Source organism: Capronia epimyces (assembly GCF_000585565.1).
Source record: "Capronia epimyces CBS 606.96 chromosome Unknown aczIQ-supercont1.1, whole genome shotgun sequence".
NCBI classification, from domain to species: Eukaryota; Fungi; Ascomycota; class Eurotiomycetes; order Chaetothyriales; family Herpotrichiellaceae; genus Capronia; species Capronia epimyces.
Window position 1 is genome coordinate 3,919,345 of NW_006912904.1, and position 19,242 is coordinate 3,938,586.

The following is a 19,242-nucleotide window of genomic DNA, read 5'->3' on the forward strand; positions in this document are numbered from 1 at the left end:
TTTAGCGGATTGCTGAATCATCGAGTCGCACTGGATGCGATGCTGACCGGCCGCTGTGCACGGAGTATTGGTCTAATAATATGAAAGAAACAAGTGCTGGGTGGTGGGGGCAGGGACAGACTGGTGGGTGAATTGCACAGCTGGCCCAAATGCCCTTTGCGGCGTGGCTTGTTACATCATCTTGTGTAGCTGTGTCAACCGACTCAAACCGCAGTTGAAACCGAAAATCTGCCCCTCCTTCATCTTGAAACTTTTCAGCTTCACCACCTCAAACCTCTCTGCCTACTCTCTACACACGCCTGTCGGAGCTACATAATACTAGCAGTAGTACCCCAGGTGTCCAGCAGTCTTGATCGTGAGTTCCTCTCAACCAACTTGGAAGCTCTCCCCGGAAACCTTCTTCCACTGCAAACGCAACTCCCCGCGTTTCACCCGCTCGGAGGTGAAACCTCGCCCACATTCACATTGACCATTCCTTCATACCTGCGCCCGCTACCGTTCTCGTGAGGCGTATTCCCGGCCAGCCTGCTGATAAACTATACAGATCTTTCTTCAGTCCAGAAAGTGCATCCTCTGAGCCTCCTCCAAAATGCCGGGCTTCGCGCAGGCCACCGACCTCAATGCATGGCAAGGTCTAGTTGACCACCACAACGCCGTGGGCCGCAATCTAGTCCTCAAGGAATTGTTTGCCCAAGATCCTCAACGGTTCGAGAAGTTCAAGAGAGTCTTCAAGAACAGTGCCGACGGTTCCGAGATCTTGTTCGACTTCTCCAAGAACTTTTTGACCGAAGAGACACTGAAGCTCCTGGTCGCTCTGGCCAAGGATGCCAAACTGGAAGAATTGCGGGATCAGATGTTTGCTGGTGAGAAGATCAACTTCACCGAGAAGAGAGCGGTTTATCATGTTGCCCTGCGAAATGTCAGCAACCAACCCATGGCTGTCGAGGGCAAGAGCGTGGTCGAGGAAACCAATTCCGTCCTGGAACACATGAAGGAGTTCTCTGAACAAATTCGGAGTGGCTCCTGGACCGGATACACCGGCAAGAAGTTGACTACTATCATCAACATTGGTATCGGTGGCTCTGATCTGTAAGTTGACCTTGTGCCCATCTGACATTCATTAACATCCCGCAGCGGCCCGGTGATGGTCTCGGAAGCCTTGAAGCCATACGGTGATAGAAACTTGAAGCTCCACTTCGTTTCCAACATCGACGGCACACATATTACCGAAGCCCTTCGAGAGTCTGACCCGGAAACCACCCTGTTCCTCATTGCCTCCAAGACCTTCACCACGGCAGAGACCACCACCAACGCCAACACGGCCAAGAAATGGTTCTTGAAGTCTGCAAAGGAATCAGATGTGGCGATGCATTTTGTTGCTCTCTCCACCAATGCGGAGGAGGTCGCCAAGTTTGGCATCGACACCAAGAACATGTTTGGTTTCGAGAGCTGGGTGGGTGGCCGATACTCGGTGTGGTCCGCCATTGGCCTGTCTGTCTGCCTGTATATTGGCTACGACAACTTTCAGCAGTTCCTTGCTGGAGCACATGCGATGGACCAGCACTTCAAGACCGCCCCTCTGGAACAGAACATTCCTGTCATCGCCGGTCTGCTTAGTGTGTGGTACTCGGACTTCTACGGTGCTCAAACCCATCTCGTCGCGCCATTCGACCAATACTTGCACCGCTTCCCAGCCTACCTACAACAATTGACCATGGAATCCAACGGCAAGGCAGTCACCCGAACCGGCGAGTATGTCAAGTACACCACCGGTTCCATCTTCTTCGGTGAACCTGCCACCAATGCCCAGCATTCATTCTTCCAACTTGTGCACCAGGGCACCAAACTCATCCCCGCCGACTTCATTCTGGCTGCCAACTCCCACAACCCTGTGGAAGGAGGCTTGCACCAAAGAATGCTGGCATCCAACTTCCTGGCTCAAGCCGAAGCTCTCATGATTGGCAAGACCCCCGAGCAGGTCAAGGCCGAAGGTGCGCCGGAAGAACTTGTCGCCCATAAGACGTTCCTCGGCAATCGACCCACGACCAACATCTTGGCCGATAAAATCACTCCTGGCACTCTTGGTGCGTTGATCGCTTACTATGAACACCTAGTTTTCACCGAGGGCGCCATCTGGAATATCAATAGCTTCGACCAATGGGGTGTCGAACTGGGCAAGGTGTTGGCCAAGAAGATCCAGAATGAGCTTGACACGGAAAATGCTGGAGCAGACCATGACTCTTCCACCGCGGGCTTGCTGGCTGCATTCAAGGCCAAGAATGATCTGAAATGAGCTCGTAACCCACCCGAGAGGATATTGACCGGAACGAAGCACAATTTAGCATCATCACTAATGAGCGATTACGTGCGTGGAGTGCTTGCAAAAGATCCCTTCCTTAGTTAGCCGTTGGCAGATGATGTTGCTACATAGTATTCCTTGAGGACCACATGGTTTTCACGCTCGTCACATTCACGAGTGCACATGAGATAAGATACAGTCAAAAGCACCGAACTCAAGCTCGAACCTCGACAGTAAATCACATTCCTCTAAGTTCCTGTTATATGAGCTGCGAAGCGGGATGAACCCCACGCCACGGTGTTGCGCCGGACAAAGCCCCGGTGATCCAGAGATAGAGAGGTGAGTCGTCAGATGTGATTCAGAAGCAGGGGAACCTCCACAAACTATCTAGATAACCTTGTTGGATTGGAGGCCTGCCACCAAACGTCTAGGAGACACCATCGAAGTCGGTTGGATCTGCAACTCGGGAATTGCGCAGCGATTTCCAAGAACAGCTGAGCTCCTGATGTCAAGAGTGTGCAGTGCCCAAAGCGTGAGCCGGCACGTGGGCCGGAATCTGCAGATGGATGGTACAGAGGACGAGGCTGAGGCTGACGGCAGAAACTGACGTGCGCCGTAGATCAGCTCCATCCTCAGCATGCAGTAGAACTGACGTACGCCCCAGATCAGCTCCATCCTCAGCCTGCAGTAGAGTGATAGCGTAGTATTGAGGCAGGATCCGTGGCACGCTTGACTAGGTCGCCCGAGACGCCGACGACGGAACTGTAGAGGCAGAACTTGAGCTTTTCACGCGCAGCGGAAGATGAGGCGGCAACGCTCTCCCGCCAGTGGTAGTTATGCGGAGACCATCGCTGCCGACGGCACTCCGTGAGTCGAGCACTGGTCCATTGACACTGGACGAGTTTTGACTCCATCGGGAGTTCATGCCGGCCGGCAGGACCGGTGGCGCGAGGTCCATGGGGAACTGTGCGCGCGGCGAGAAGGGTGCGTTCGAGACGCTGTCGGACGGGCTGATGGACTTGCGGATGCGAGGTTGATATTGGCTTCGGGGGGATTCGATGAGGGAACTCGCGGGCGAGAGGTTAGGAAAATATGATGGTGACGGCGGCGTCCACTGGCTCATGTCCAAGGTGTTCAAGGTGTTCAGGTGAGCAGGGACGGGGATGACTGGTCGAGGCGGAATCCCGGACGTCGTTGTCCTTGTCGTTGTCTGATGCGGTTGGGCAGCGCCGTTCTGGCCGAGAATGGTGGGAGGGTTGTTAGTCAGGCCGCCTGGATGCGATCTCGTACTAGCAGACATCCGAGACGCGGCGTAGTCATCGACGTTGAAGTCAGAGGCGTAAGGGTGGTGGTCGTGGTCGTCGCGCCTGTATGTAGGTGGTCGATTGTCGATATCGTGGTTGAGACCATCGCGAAGACCATCATCTCCAAAGCTGCGTATGCGAAGACGACGGCTACTAACACTGCTACTCCGGGATGGGGGCACTTGATCGGTGAAAGGGTTTTCCGGATCTTTTTCTAGCCCGCCGTTCTGGAGCGGCACTGCGGGAAACATTCGAGTCGATGAGACAGGTGCGTGCCTGGTATAAGCCGGTGCAGGAGTGGCAATGGCACTTGGAGGAGCGTTGAGTGTGTGTCGAAGTGTCTCCGCTCCACTCAGGTTGTTCGCCTGTGACATTCCCAGCAGCAATCGCCTTGGAGCTGTCCCGTTCTCTTCTTGGGAGGATAGGCTCTGTCCTCTCCGTCCTCGATGCTTTGCTAATCTGGCCTTGAGGGGCGTGCAGAACCGGAAAAGGAGATAGGCAATGGCCAGAACAGAGATAGCCGCCAGTACTGACGCTATCACAACAGCTGTGAGCATATGCGGTGATTTTGAGCTCTCGACCGAAGAACTGGAGCTGTCTGCACTTGTCGACGCTGCATTGGTGGCAACTCCAGGCACACTGTCGAGCGAAGTGGTTGACGTTGCCAGGGTCGAGGTGGCAGGATGCGTGTGAGCACTCTGGCCTTGAGAAATTGGAGTGGCGGATCCAGTGACCGTCGACTTGGGAATGAATGGGTTGTCCACCATCGACGTAGTCTGAGAGATGGTCGAGCTGCCTGACCGTGTGGCAGCGCCAGGATCGAATGGATTGAAATCATCAGAGTCTTCCTCGTCGTCAGAGAGGTCATCTTCTCCCTCGGAGTCATCTTCATCAGACGACAAGTCATCCAATCCTGAAGGCAGCTTCGGGTCCTGTGCTGGCGATGACGACGGCGGGGGAGGAGACCCTTCTGTGTCCTGCCGCCTGATGAATCTCGATCTTGTGGACAAGTTCGAGCCTCCCTTAACAGGAGCGATTTTGGACCTGTCGAAGTGGCGGATAAGCTTGCTGGCTGGCATTGTGATAGAGATATTGGGATAAAACTATGATTTTCAGCTCTCACCGCCCAAGAAGGACAACAACAAAAACGTGGATCGAAGAGACGCAGAGAGGGCCAGCCCCAAAGCTGAGAGGATCCAGCTAACAAATGTGTTGTCCTTCTGGGATGAGTCGACCAGCGCACATCCAAGAAGGGGAAAAACTGAAGAGGGTACAAGAATGCCAGATTAACTATTGAGTCTTGCCTCAGGAGTCGCAGCATCGCATCATTATTGCCAGGCTGGACAACCTACAGTACACGCAGGTATGACTTGATTTCTGTGACATGAGTGACCAGACTGGCGTCGTTTCGAACAGGGAGATCGACCTGTCGTTAGACGCCCGATGCAAGGTTGAAACTGCCTAGACATGCTTCTCGACACGCACGCAGATGTGCACACACTACCCCAAAAGGAGAGTCTTGTTTCTTGGTATTTTTAGTGAAGCTGTACTACTGATAGACTGTGGTCTCAGAAGATGGAATCCTGAAACGTCCCAGGTGAGGATCTCGCTTGGCAGGGAGCAGGGAGGCCGAGTTGTGGGACAGCAGGGGATGCCAGGAACCCGCCAGCTCACTTGTCCACATAAGATTCGGTGTCGAGTATCTCAGGCGCCGTGGCGGCCCCCAGCGGGGTTCTGGGCAGCATATGCGAAGTCCAGGAGACGGAAACGAGCATCCCATCGTTGTCCTCGGCACACGATCGAGAGGTGAGAGGAGAGGGGTCGAGTTGAGGCATATCACGTCGATGGTGATGGCCTTGGCAATGGAGTTCGAAACCGAGACTTGAGACTTGGGAGGGTCGCTTATAACTTTGACAGAGAAAGCAGCTGGGCCGGTGGAGTGCAATCGAGGTGTTTACCAGTCGTCCAGCATCAGTACTCGTACCAACCAGTACCATCAAGTCCAACCTTAGAGGCGCGGTGAAGGGTCAGCATCAGGTGTCAGGTGATGCCTGGCTGGCGGTGGATAAACGTTGCTCCGGAGCACCGCCCTTGACGTCACCAGGCCCAAATCACGTGGGCCTGGCCGCCCTCGTTTGCAGCCGCAGACCTCGACTGCTTCCTGCGCCAGGTCACCAATGCTGCCTTCACCACGCACCCACACACACAAGAGAGACCACGGGAGCACGGAGTATGCGTTCTTTAAAATGTCTATAACAACAAGCCAGATGCAAGCCGACCGTCTATCTGCGATCTAGACCTTTATACTGGACCCGCCTGGACGATCCAGCCCGACCACTTCGCGAGCTAATCGCCGCTCTTCCGGCTGTGGCCGATCGTCTTTGGCTGCTTGCAGGCGCTGTGACCTCGCAAGTGGTTCCCAAGGGGCCCAAATCCTCTCCTCACTCTAAGCGACATTGTGGCTCTGCATCCCGCCACCAATCAGTCGAAGAAGAAATGATTGAAGATCCTCCACTCGTGCCACAGAGTCATCAGAACAGTGTCACAAACGCCACTGCGTTGCCCGGTATCGGGTCGACGGCGAGTTCCCTCATAAGCGCAGACATGTGCCGTCAGATTGAACTCTTTTTCGCTCGCTTTCACTTTTTTTCCATGCTTACCATTTAGATTCAGTCTGCTCTGCTGGTACTCTTTCCACCAAAACGTTGCGATATATTGTCGTGTGTCCTCGAGAACTATTTTCCTACTCTACTTATCTCACTTCGAGACTAATTGCCCACCTCCACCGCCAACATGCCTATGATCGCTCGCCGCTTCTCCATCACAAACTTCATGATCGCGACCTCTGCGCTCGCCTTCCAGGTTTTCGTCCTGTACCCATGGCATAACAAGCTGGACGAAGATTTCAAGGAACTGAAGCAGGAGAATTTGAGAATGGTACAAGAAATCGAGAAGGGAAGGCTGCTGGAACTGAAAGAGATCAAAGAGGGATTCAGCAGGCTCAAGGCGAACTAGGTAGGAGGAGCAGACGATAGCCTCCATCTCCTCCTTCGCCTCCTCCCCCTCCTCCTCCTCCTCCTCCTCCCATGGAACCTACAAGACCTCACAAACCGAACAACCCCATCCACGAGTAGCTTGCCCAAGGCAGGAATCGCCTGCACCCAAGACAAACCGTGAAGTACACGGCCTCCTACCCAAATTCTCACGACCAACCTAGACAATTTCTGGCAAGATTCAGACATTCCTTGATCAGCGTTCCCCCAGACCCGCTTTTCACTTCCGCATGGCACATCATACACAGCCACTCGCATTGTGTGCTACGACGCTAGAGCGCTCCTCTAAACGATCCGAATAGATGCACTTCAAATCTCAGACCTCACGCTCATTCCTACTCACGCCCATCCCGTTCTGGATGTACCCTGTCGATTGCAAAATATCCTCCAGACAGACATGGCGTCCATGTGCCATCAGCCAACGGTAGTGTTCCCCGACTGCCACGATTGAGTGCAAAGCGGTGCTAGCACTGTGTACGGATCTACCACGAGTTTTCACGAGCCGACGACCCATTTGACGGAGGGGCATCCAAAATAACCATCCAGTCTATGGTTTTTCGACACTCAAACCTGAATCAACTAATGTATGCTTACGGCCCTCGACGCCTCTACGCATGTCCAAGATCCAACAACGCCGTTTTGACGAGCCATTCACCAGAGAACTATAAGTTCAGGCCAAGAGCTGGACAAGAGATTATACCACGCTCGCAACGCCGAACTCGACATAGACCAGGGAGAGTATAGATAAGGGGCGCCCCCGCAGGCACCGATCAGGCAGATATCATAAAAGAGATAGAGCCTTGGAGAAGGAGACGGAACATTTCAAGAATACAGCCTCTCAGGGATAGAATAGAGAAGCATTCGCTGGATCTTCAGATCTAGACAAGAACAACATATCATCAAAGGACCACAGTTTTACTCGGCTATTTTGACTTTAGCGGTACATAAGACTTCCAGATGGGATACATATATTTCAGGAATGATCGAGACTTCACATAAACCCTATCCATATCCACGAGCACTTGAGACAGCGACTTATCCATCATCCTTTTCCTTTTCAGCCAATCCATACTCAAGATATACTATACATGACGGATATATTTCAGGACTTCCTTCAAGCCAGACTAGGCAGGACTTTGCATGTTTTCCTGCACCCGCACCAATTAAGATACAATACTACGTAAACAGTACTACGTAGAATGTATTTAGGGCGTACGAGGCTCTGTATGTATACAACACATTGACCCTTAGCACCCACCGTGTTAACGAGCTGTTAAGAGCTACAGATATATATATCTTGCCCCTTCTAGGTCCTGATACATGATACATGATACATGATACATGATACATAAAACCTCTACCGCCAGTCTATCATGACTGTCCGGACGTGTCCCCCAAGCAAAAATAAGATCTAACAAAGACACGGAGGAATGCATCATCAAACCCACCCGTGCCGGCACGGCGCCCATATCACATGGCCCCTAATGCATTTCTCTCTCCGCACCCAAGTCTCCTCGTCTACCATGGCTCCTAGGCTTCGAGTTCAGTAACTCCGGCGCTTTCAAAGCCACGGGGTCCCTTTCAAAGAAGAGGGCTGGCAGACGTCTCCGCGTCTGTTATTGTTTCGGAGGAAGCCAGCTCAACTGGTACTGCTTCATCAGCCGCACCGTTAAAGTCATCGGTTCCCTGTCCTTCCATCATATCGGCCGCGTCTGTGTCATCAGGCTTACCATCCGCTTCCTGCGCCGCTTCACTCTGCATTAAGCTCGCCCTTCTCTGCGCTTCCTGCTCATGCTTGTAGCTCACATTAACGGCCAGGAACGACTTGGGCAGCTGCACCGTGTTGAACTTGGCCTTCAACGTCGAAATGACCTCTTTCCAATCCTGATGATTCGTCAACGACCGTCGCGGTGCGGTTCCAATGGCGTGCTTAGAGTCAAGGGATACGTCGAGAGGGTCGATGGTGTGACAGCCAGGAGAGATGGAGATGCGGATCGAGTATGTGGATTCATCGGTTTCAGCATCTTTTGCTTCGTATAGTTCAAAGCAGATTTGTGACAAGTAGTCAAGTTCGGGGATGGTCGAACGCTTGATCTTCGTGTGGATCCCGCCCTCCATAATGCAGTTCAGCAACGTATAAATGTGAGATTCCTTCGTGAAATAGACAAAGAACTTCGCGTCGCCCGAGGCCTGTAGTTCTTCGAGATCAGAGACGATTTCTCGGAGTAGGGGAAGGGAGGTCAGGAGACCAATCTCCAGTTTTTCGTCGTTACTGATTCCATATTCCTGCGGCCCGATGTAGTCGAACAGAATCTTGCTGTACCGATACAGTTCTCTCAGACGGCTAAGCCTTTGATCTAACATAGACCGACTGTCTCCGGAGCCAGTAAATAGTTTGAAGTATGAGGCACCCTGTTCCCACGACATCAGAGGGGGTGTGGGAAGAGGCTGCTTCAGAATGGATTGTCGTCTAAGCCCAATCTTCTGCGCAAAGGTATGCCGTTCATGAAGGCTGGCAGAGGATGAAACCATGCTTTCCTGGCGACCACTGCTAGCCGAATTGGGAATCTCATCGGTCCGCTCTGGCTCAGGTGAAGTATTCGTCAAAAGAACATTCTCCTCTTTTGCCATTTCCTCGAGTATTGATTGGCTAGGAGTGAAGACCCATTCGAGGAATTGTTTGTTGTGAAGGGCATCGTATTTCATAGTGTCATACAACTCCGAGATCTTGCTGGGATCAGCCTTTTCAGTGTCGCAGAACTCGGAAAACAGCTTCTCCCAGCGCTCTTTGAACAGCTCAGAATCCTCCCCCGTGCACCACCTCGATTGGATGGAAGCGACGCTGATATACTCCTTAGGCTGGTTGCTGTTGTCTTTACCTTCTGCAGAGCCATTCAGAGCGGCAAGAGACGCGGTGGCGCCTGTTGCAAGCTTCTTGAAATTGTGACGCATCACCCGCCGATGGAATCTCAGTAGTTCGATAACAGTTTGCATCACGACGTACGGCTCTGGTACGTCTTTGGGCCAGGCGAATTCCTCCGGGACACTCCCCTCTCGAAGGAGGTGCTTAAGCTTCTTCTTGACCTTGTCCATCACGTCCTTGGCAGCGTTGGAATCGTCTAAAAGGTCTTTCCTGACCGTGATGAAATCTTCTGGAAGATCCTGGCGATCTAGGAAGGCAGCCGCCCAGATCTGTGCGCTGGTCTTGACTCTATTCTCGGAACTCGTAAAGATCCGCACATCGTCGAGTAACTCCCGATTGAGGAGTTTGAAGTCATCTCGCATGTTGGTGCCCAAGTCTTGTGACTGATACCGAGCAGAGTGGGTGGGCTCCCCTCCCCACTTCATGACGAGTTGTAGCTTGTCAAGAACCAAGTCATTTTCTGCGGCCGAGAACCGAGAAAATGTGGTGCCAGAGATCGAGTCGCTCCGTGTCTGCAGTCGACCGATATTCTTGGAGTCCGAGAAGGACCCTGATCGCTCAGTGGAGGGAGATTCCGACAATTGCGGGTGCTTAGCTTCTGATGCTGCCAACCCGTCAGGACTGGTAGTCCTCAACGCCTCAGTTGACGTCCCCCTCACCTCTTCAAGCTTCTTCTTTCGGAACATCGGTTTGATCTGAACCTTGGTCCCCGGCTGTTTACCTTTCTTGGCAAGCGCAATTTGCAGATTTCGCAACTTGTCGGGATCTTCGAGACCTTCCTTCTGGGCAATTTTGACCGCCGCCTCAACGCTGGCTAGCGCTGCCTCGCCCTTGAGAAGCACCTCTTCGTGATGCCCTTTCAGGAGATCGGCAAACACTTGTGAATGGGCGGTGAACTTGATTTTCTGCTTTGGAGTTCTGTCGGCATGTCTGATAACTGTAACCACTCCTTTCAACTTCCACGAATGTTTCGAAGCTGGCAGTGGCGCTGGAGGCTCGGCCAATTTGACGGGGGCTCCATGTTCTGCCGGTATTTTGGCTGGAGCCGAGGTTCCAAGCTTCGGTGGAGGAAGAATATCTGCATTGTCGATAGTAGCTGGAGGGATAATAGCATTCACGGCCTTCTCTATACTGGGAGGAGAGCTTATTGGAGTCGTCATTGCTGATGTCTTCGTAGATGTTGAAATACTCGAGGCATGATGTCTTGAAGGATATGGCATGTGCTGGGATAACTTTGTCATGCTAGGCGACTTAAGAATTGTCTTGAGAGCCGACCGGTGCGGGTGATTGGTTCCGTGCCGACGGTGGTGAGGGCCGTCGCCTGCCATGTCAGACGGCTGCTCGTCTGAGACGGGATTCTCCTTCTTGAACTTATCGGCCAGGAACATGCCCCTCAAAATTCTTGCGCAGTCGTTGTAGTAGTCCTCGTTGTCCTTTACAAAACTCCAGCCATTCACGTCAATGACGTAGCTTGCAGTGCCGGTCCGCAACATATCGAAACCGCAAATGCGCTGGCCAAAGGCTTGTGAGACTTTGGAAGCCATTTCTCTTTCTGTCTCGCTGAGTTTAGTGACGTATCTGAGTTCTTTTCCGTGGGTGTTTCGGCGGACCAAACCATCGACAACTGGGGACTTTCTCGTCTCGGCATGACAGTAATTGGAACCAACCGTATATGCTTTGACGTCCTCCGAGTTCTCCGTCTTCAGAAATTGTTCGTAGATGTAACTGCTATTTTCTTCGGTAATTGACCTGGGCACAATCAGGCTCGGATCGTATTCCGAGGATTTGTTTCCAATCTTTCGAAACAATCGTCGAGCGCCGCCGTCCTGTGTTTTGGGAAAGTATATGACAACATTGTGATCCTCCCCGTCAACAGGCTTTTCGACAAAGGGCTTCTTGAAGTGTCTGCCGTCCACGACCAAAGTGTCTCCATCATCAATGAGTTCAACTTTTTGTGTTATAGAGGCGCCTCCACCGGTACCGTCTTCCGGTCCCTCCAGAACCACACCCGTCTTCGCCTTGACGTGCTGCGCGAGCTCGGCGGTTTCCAATCTTGGACCACCATCTCGGTTAACTTCAATGCGCTTGGGGGTTGGAATATGCATTTGGTCCAAGATCTTTAGACAGAGCCGCCTGTCCCAGAGGACCTTTTGCATGGGGAGATCATTCACCACGAACGGCTTGCGCAATTTGGTGTACGCAATAGCCTTGTCCAGTGGGAAGCCGTCCGAGAAGAAGGATATCAGATAATCGCTTTTTACGTCAATAATGCACTGCTGCAAGGGTTTGTAAGAAGTCACTCACCATATCGGCCAGTTCTCGACGTCTATCACATTTAGTAACTGGATGAGAGGAGAGAAATGATGGATACGCACCCTCGTCAAGAATTGCCTTGTCCCCAAACACGATAACGTCAAACTCGCCATCTCCCTGCAGCCGCGTTAAAATTTGTCGGCTTGGTCGACTCCTTGCCTTGACATCTAGAGCACAAACTCCAATGCGGCCAAAAGGCGCTTTGTGTTCGGCCCCTACACTTTCATTCCTGGCTGATCCTGTGGTACTCAGACGGCGATTGGAAGAAGTCGAACGAGGCTGAGTGGCTCGAGGAGCTCTTGTGGGCAAGGCGGTCTCGGTCCCATCGGGTTGAACTGGGGTCACTAAGGATTGGCCAGCGGGAAGCGAGGGTTCGCTCTGCGGGGCGGACGACTGAGCGGACGACTGAGAACTGCCCTGGGAAGAAAGAGCTGACACTAAATTCGTCTGGTTAGGAATGTTTGGGGAATAGGCGGGAGGCGAAAGCAAATGCAAACCGGAGGTAAGTGGAGTGGATGCAGTTGTAACCACGGTGGGATCATGAGCAGTGGTTGGGGTCTGAGCCGGCGGCGAGGCACCGAACGGGAGCTTTTCTCCTTCAAAGCTCTTAACTGAAGCAGGGGGGCTCCTAGGGCCATCCTCAGATCTCCGGAAAGACCGGGCCGAAGAGAAGGAAGAGAAGGAATTGGATAGCCTTCGATCCTTGCTGGATTTGGTGATGGGAGGTGGCATACTTATAGCAAAACGATCGGCAGAAGCCCTGGTGGTCTCAGCATGGGCAGCTTTGCGAACATCAGGGTTCTTGTGAGCGGCCAACAATGAATGAGTCGACGGAGTGCGACCGGTGGGAAGATGAGGTCTGGTTGAGGTTACGGAGGAAGCGGCCGAATACACAGCGGTCAAAGAAGCGGTCTCCTCAAGGTCGTTATCGGAGGTGTTGGTTGGCGCTCGCCGGAGAGGAGAATGAGATTCGGTGAAGGATGACGGACTCGAGGGCGACGATGGCAACATTGGGAGATAGATGGAGATGCAGGTACCCGGTTTAGGCGGCAGAAAGAGCGTGTGGAGACGAAACCAGGCTCATGTAATTAGCTGAAGTGAGCATTTGGAGGGACTCAAGCGAGGCTGGAGGAAGCAGAGGAACAGGCTGGTCAACGAAGGGGAGCCGTCCAATTGTCGACTTGATAACAGGAATTGCCTCGCCTCATTTAGGTGGGAGAGAAGATCAATCAGCGTACGGGGCCGAGGAGCTGAAGGATCAAGGATCAAGGATCAGACAAGAGACGAACGAGATATGTAGTGACGAGGCGGGAGAGGGAGCAGAAGAAGTGCAGGGTGAGTTTTGCGGGTGGTTACGCCGACGTCATGCGCACCCTGCAAATCCACCCAGAGTCTGGTGCAGGCAAGAAAAAAAATTACTGGCCGAACGCATATCGACATCCGATTCTGTGAAAACACCCAACGGCCATCCATTCGAGATGCATCCAACGACGAGATCCTGTTAGTCACTAGCCATTCCCGGGGAGAACAAGAGCGTGGTCTGTCTGTCTCGTCATGGACGACGTCGTTGAATTTCCGGTTGCAAAAAGGCAACGACGGGATGGCCTTGCAGCGGCCAAAGACAAGCCACCCACGAGTTCGAGACTGTTTGCTCCGTTTAGGGTATGATTCCTCCCCTTCTCCCCTTCTGCGGTGTCGAGGTGTCTTCCACTGACGTCTTCTCTGAGCAGACCCTTGGCCTCGTCTCTCCAACAAGAGTGCCCTTCACTTCCGTTCCGCTGGGGAAAACCACGTTCCAGATCACCACCTCCGTCGGGAACAGCCTGCACACCTACGATCTGCGACGAGGACTCAACCTAGTCTTTCTCAGCCGTCCACAATGTCCCAAGCCAATCACCGCCATATACGCTCACCGCGATCGAGTTTTTGCTGCCTGGGGCGGAGCACAACCGAACGAGCCCCAAGGAGTGTGGGTTTTCAAGCGAGGACAATTGATCGGAGAGCTGGAGACCCAGGGGACGCATCCGCAACAGATTGTGCAAATACTAGTTTTCGGACCATGGCTTGTTGGCTGCGGAGCGCAAGCAATTGAAGTCTGGAGGAGTGATTCTTACGCGCACTATACAACCATCTTGCCATCCTCAACAACCATCGACAACCGCACCAATGGAATTTTCTCGGGCCAGATCTGTATGCTGCCTACTTTCTTGAATAAAATATGTGTCGGGAGAAAAGACGGGCTGGTGGAAATCTACAATGTCAGTACCGGCCGATTGGTGCACACTATCCTTGCACCCTCTGCTGGTTCAGGATCTGTAACGGCCCTTGCTCCGGCTCCGGCTATCTGCTTGTTGGCAATTGCATATGCGAACGGGTCTTTGATCATCACGGACGTTGAAGCCGACGAACAACTTCTCGAGCTGCATCAGAGGAACAACAAAAAGCCGGTGACATCGATCAGTTTCCGCACTGATGGCATGGGCGCTGGCGAGGATGGTCGCAAGGACGGTATTATGGCCACTTCCAGTACTGAAAGCGGCGACATTACGCTCTGGGACCTGAATCGTGGTGGCAAGGTAGTGGGTGTGGTACGAGGTGCTCACGAAACATCTAACCTCGGTCAAGGGACTGGCGTGAATAAGGTCGAATTCCTACCTGGACAGGCTGTCTTGATGTCTTCCGGTCTAGACAATGCTCTCCGCTCATGGGTATTCGATCAGAACCCATTCTCCCCCATCCCACGCCCCTTGCACTCAAGAAGCGGGCATGCAGCATCCGTAACCAAGCTCCAATTCCTTCCCGCCGCTTCCGACGGGTCAGATGCAACTGGCAAATGGCTTTTATCCGCAGCTCAAGACCGGAGCTTGTGGGGGCTCAGTCTGCGCAAGGACGGTCAAAGCACGGAGTTGAGTCAGGGCGCCGTCAAGCACAAAGCTCGCAAGTCTGGACTGCTCAGTGACGACTCGTCTGGAGTCGAGGACTTTAAAGCTGCCCCCATCATCGATATGGCTTGTTCACTGAATCGAGATGGCGGCATGGGTGCAGTCAATGGGCCTGTATGGACGAACACGAAAAATGTCAATGCGGAGGAGGTCAGTATGACGGGCTGGGAGAGTGTTGTCACAGCGCATGCCGATGATCGGTTTGCACGAACCTGGTCATGGGGCAGGAAAAAGGCAGGGAGATGGGCGTTTGAAACAGGCGATCACAAACCCGTCACAAGTGTGGCCATCACCACGTGCGGCACCTTTGCAATTGTCGGGTCATCAGGAGGGAGTCTTGACATGTTCAATCTGCAGTCCGGCGCCCATCGTCAACGCTACCCGCCTCGCCTCACTCCGTCCCAAGCTAAAGATATCAAACTGCAACAGCGAACGCCAACGCCGTCTACCCGAGGTCACCGGGACGCCATAACAGGCATCATTGTTGACAATCTGAACCGTACCATGGTCTCCACCAGTTTAGATGGATCCATCATCTATTGGGAATTTTCCACCGGGAAAATCCTCGAAAGGGCTATGATTGCTGGTGCGGTGCCTACGGCAATTCGATATAACCCGGTGTCGGGACTGCTGGCCATATCTTGCGACGACCTATGTATCCGCGTCCTCGATATCGAGACTCGAAAGACAGTTCGTGAGCTGTGGGGCTGCGTCGGCCAGATTTACGACTTTTGCTTCTCGCATGATGGCCGGTGGCTCGTTGGATGCTCGATGGACTCTGTGGTTCGAGTGTTTGATCTCGCCACTGGGCATCTCATCGACGCATTCAAGACGGCCACATGTACCGGTCTTGCCTTTTCGAGAACAGGTGAATTCCTGGCAACCGCTCATGCCGGCGCGCCTGGGATCAATGTCTGGACAAACAAGGCTCTATTCGCCCATATTCCAACCAGGCAAGTTGATGATGTGAATGGCATCATTGATCTGAGTGAAAGTACCGACTTTCAAGCTCCAAGCCAGTTAGCCATCGAGGCCGCCAATATAGAAGACGACGAACTGGTCAATGGATTGGAAACTCCGCCAGAGACAGATCAGCTGGACCAGAGTCTACTCACACTCTCGCTCGTACCTCCGTCGAGGTGGCAAACCCTGCTCAACCTCGATAGCATCCGTCAGCGAAACAAGCCGCTACAGCCTCCTGAAAAGCCCAAGGCGGCACCCTTTTTCCTGGCGTCAAGCATCACGAACGGGATTAAAGGCGGCGAAGAAGCCTTGGTTTCCGAAAAGGACAGGCTAGTCGAGGATGGTGAGCGTTCGCGGATATCTCGGCTGGCCTCAAGCGCTGAAGCTCAACATTACTCCCAAATGTCGCGTATTCTCGAGCGGTTTGCTTCAGATCCTCGACAAGATCCGTCAGCCCTCTCGGATCATCTGGCGTCGCTCCCGCCTTCTGCTGCTGATCTCGAGATCCGGTCTCTGACCTTGCAAGAGATGCCCGTCTTTGTCCGCGGCTTGACCCGACAACTTGGGTCAAGGAAGTCCTTTGAATTGGTCAACACATGGATGAGCGTCTTCCTCAAGCTCCATGGAGACTTTATCGGCGAAGTCAAGGAACTGAACGATGCTGTCCTCGCGTGGCGCGCCGTGCTGGACGCAGAAGAGAGACGATTGGGCCAGTTGGTGGGCTACACGAGAGGAGTGGTCGATTTTCTGCGAAGCGCTCGGTAGAGCTGGACGACGGCACCACAGCCTTGGGCCTCCAATTCGGCTGTATGTCCTGTAGAGTACATATATAGAGCCGGCCGCTGGCATATACTAGTATCCCTGTTTGTCTACCTGGTGTGGCTCTCTACCTTCTTGGAAAGACTCTTTCACATCCAATCTGTCCCTCGCCGAACCTCCCTGATCTATATTCGGCATCTGAGGGAGAAGGGAGAAGGGAGTAGTGTAGAGCTGCAAAGTCAATTACTATCCCGCATGCGCGTGTGGCATAAATATCATGGCTGCAGTGATATCTTTCTCGGGCATAGTATATAGATGTAGTTCATTATCACTCCATCAGGTTCGTCCTCGTCGGCCTTGGCATAGGATATTATCACTCTGGCGGGTGATTTCCGTATACATACATGTTTATTTTCGCCTGCAGTGGACGGCGTGCCGGTAGGTACAGCTCTCTGGAACGTTTCCCGAGTAGCACGTCGGAACTGAGGGGTGAACTGAGAGTATGAAACCTACAGTAGATTTCGTGCAAATCCCGTATTTGACTTGCACCCTGGCCTACGTCTGCTCGCTAACCAGCCCGTTCCTCGGTAGCAAACGCTTGAACCTGTTCCAGGACCTGTCAGCTTCAACCATCACTTCTGGCACGTGCGAAGCGCAGAGAAAGCTAGACACTTACCACGGGGGGTTAGAGAACATAAAGGTCGTTTGCAACCTCTTGATCTGGCCCTTGACCCAGTCTAACTGTCCCTCACGCAGTACCAGTGGTGCCGCGTCATCTTCCGGTTCCGCTAGTCGGTAGAGAGCGATGAGATGGGTAAATAGAGTCCAGCCGCCGGATGCTGCAGCGCGAGTCCTGTGGGTAGAGTCCATGCTTGGGATACGTATGGCACGCCCGGATTGGCTGTCAGAGACCTCTTTGTATGGGTAATTGATCTCGTCAGAATAGATCGGATTAGTAGGAACGACGGTATCGCCGAGGAAAAAGGGGACGATCTCGCAAATGTCGTCGGCGAGGACTTGCATTACGGAATTGGCCCACGCAAGCATCGCTCGACTTTCGGCATTCTCCAAGAGACGGGGCTCATCGGCATATGCCTGTCGGATCATCTGCAGCGTATGCAGTCGCCGTTCGTAGAACAAGATCCAAGTGGATCCGTAACCTACGTGCTTCCAGACGGCACATCGGTTTCCATAAAAACCAGCGGCCTGGATTGTAGGAGCAACTTCTTCTCGTTGTACATATAGTGGAAACCATTCAGGATATGTTATGCTTCGTTGCCACGCCACCATTAGGCCGTCGATTCTCATCGCTTCGGCAATGACTTCTTCATAGCTCAGCCGAAGATGGTCCAAGTCTTTGCATAATAGACGTTCACGCCTCAAGGCCCAGAAGTGGCTTTGTGCATTGGCGAGCAAAACTGCAATGTTGTCCATCTGCTGAATTTTGCCCTCTGAAAGGGACGAATGGTCAAAGTACTGCTCTGCGCCTGGAGGAAATGGTTTCCGCCATGCGAGTGCATGGCCGAGAATGGTTTGACGGGTTACATTGACAAGCTCACGGCCCACTTCCGTAGCAAAGTTGGAAGTACCTCTATGCTTGACCAAAGCCAATGCTCCTCGTTTATGTTTTCCTGGCTGCGGAAGCTCCGGCAGAAAGTGGGCGAGCAAAGAATCGTAAAGGTCAAATATTAAAGTGGTCATGAGAAGTTCGTCCGAAGTACTTGTCGATGGATTACTGAGCGCTTGTCGCATGGCGGAGATCGCTTTCGCATAGAGCCTTCGTGCAGGTCCAGCATCGCAGCCATGATAATTCCACATCATCGCGATATTGACGGTAACTGCAGCTGTGGCTATTCGCAGTGGAGACTCAGATGATGACCGTAAATACATTGGCTCCCATAGCATCGTTAACGGCCTTGTGTGGGGTTCGTTGATGATTCCTGAATAATAATGGAAGAAAAAGTAGATGGATGCCTCTTCGGGATCTTGCTTGACCATGCCCGGGATCGTCAGTGCCGACTTGTTCAATTTCTGGAGGTTGAGTTCGGTGGCGTGATCTCTCTCACTCTCAGGTGTCTCTGGCAGATGCTCTGTGGGAGCTGAGTAAAAAACCCATTGAAGCGGTGACTTGGGACTTGGACCGGATACACGCGACAAGGCTTCAGAGGTCGACGGGGGTTGCTCTATCGACCTTTCACTGCTGGGTGTGCCATGGGTCGATTGCACTTCGTACGGGTGATTCTGCCGTTTCATGCGGCGGACGATTGCATTGTTTTGGTTTCTATGGGCACCGTCAAACACGTCGCCATATCCGGGGCACGACTGACGCCGTCGAGTACAATTGTTGCAGTGCGGTTTGGTTTGATCGCACTAGACAAGAATTAGCACGAGAGAAGCGATATTGGACTGGAATTTCGGACAGACCTTGACTCGACGGGTTCGACAAGTCTTACAACCTCCAGACGGACCATGATAGACCATTCTCAGCGCGCACCTGGGGAGTGCAGTGCCAGACAACACCTGATATCACTGCGACTTGACTTGCGCACACTTTTTCTCCAAAATGTCGACAAACAGGCAGCACCCTTGCGAAACGGTGCCGATGTGCACCCAGCATCAGCCACAATAATGCCGTAATCATTCAGTTCAGGGGCAGCAGCGCTTAAACCACTAGAGGTGGGTTCGT

At 52.9% G+C, this 19,242-nt stretch overlaps 6 protein-coding genes across 6 annotated transcripts; 3 read left to right on the forward strand and 3 right to left on the reverse strand.

The window, feature by feature from the left end:
* Positions 1–589: 589 nt before the first annotated feature.
* Positions 590–2,293, forward strand: A1O3_01412 (glucose-6-phosphate isomerase; the record flags this gene model as incomplete). The annotated part of the gene is made up of 2 exons (XM_007731558.1): positions 590–1,089; positions 1,135–2,293. The coding sequence occupies 2 exons, from the start codon at positions 590–592 to the stop codon at positions 2,291–2,293; spliced, it is 1,659 nt and encodes a 552-aa protein (XP_007729748.1).
* A 739-nt stretch (positions 2,294–3,032) lies between these two features.
* Positions 3,033–4,682, reverse strand: A1O3_01413 (uncharacterized protein; the record flags this gene model as incomplete). The annotated part of the gene is made up of 1 exon (XM_007731559.1): positions 3,033–4,682. The coding sequence occupies one exon, from the start codon at positions 4,680–4,682 to the stop codon at positions 3,033–3,035; it is 1,650 nt and encodes a 549-aa protein (XP_007729749.1).
* Positions 4,683–6,396: 1,714 nt separating this feature from the next.
* Positions 6,397–6,618, forward strand: A1O3_01414 (uncharacterized protein; the record flags this gene model as incomplete). The annotated part of the gene is made up of 1 exon (XM_007731560.1): positions 6,397–6,618. The coding sequence occupies one exon, from the start codon at positions 6,397–6,399 to the stop codon at positions 6,616–6,618; it is 222 nt and encodes a 73-aa protein (XP_007729750.1).
* A 1,619-nt stretch (positions 6,619–8,237) lies between these two features.
* Positions 8,238–12,903, reverse strand: A1O3_01415 (uncharacterized protein; the record flags this gene model as incomplete). The annotated part of the gene is made up of 3 exons (XM_007731561.1): positions 8,238–11,832; positions 11,884–11,905; positions 11,955–12,903. The coding sequence occupies 3 exons, from the start codon at positions 12,901–12,903 to the stop codon at positions 8,238–8,240; spliced, it is 4,566 nt and encodes a 1,521-aa protein (XP_007729751.1).
* A 543-nt stretch (positions 12,904–13,446) lies between these two features.
* Positions 13,447–16,562, forward strand: A1O3_01416 (uncharacterized protein; the record flags this gene model as incomplete). The annotated part of the gene is made up of 2 exons (XM_007731562.1): positions 13,447–13,554; positions 13,623–16,562. The coding sequence occupies 2 exons, from the start codon at positions 13,447–13,449 to the stop codon at positions 16,560–16,562; spliced, it is 3,048 nt and encodes a 1,015-aa protein (XP_007729752.1).
* A 666-nt stretch (positions 16,563–17,228) lies between these two features.
* On the reverse strand, positions 17,229–19,037 carry A1O3_01417 (uncharacterized protein; the record flags this gene model as incomplete). Its single annotated transcript, XM_007731563.1, has 2 exons — positions 17,229–18,926; positions 18,981–19,037. The coding sequence occupies 2 exons, from the start codon at positions 19,035–19,037 to the stop codon at positions 17,229–17,231; spliced, it is 1,755 nt and encodes a 584-aa protein (XP_007729753.1).
* Between the last annotated feature and the right edge of the window lie 205 nt (positions 19,038–19,242).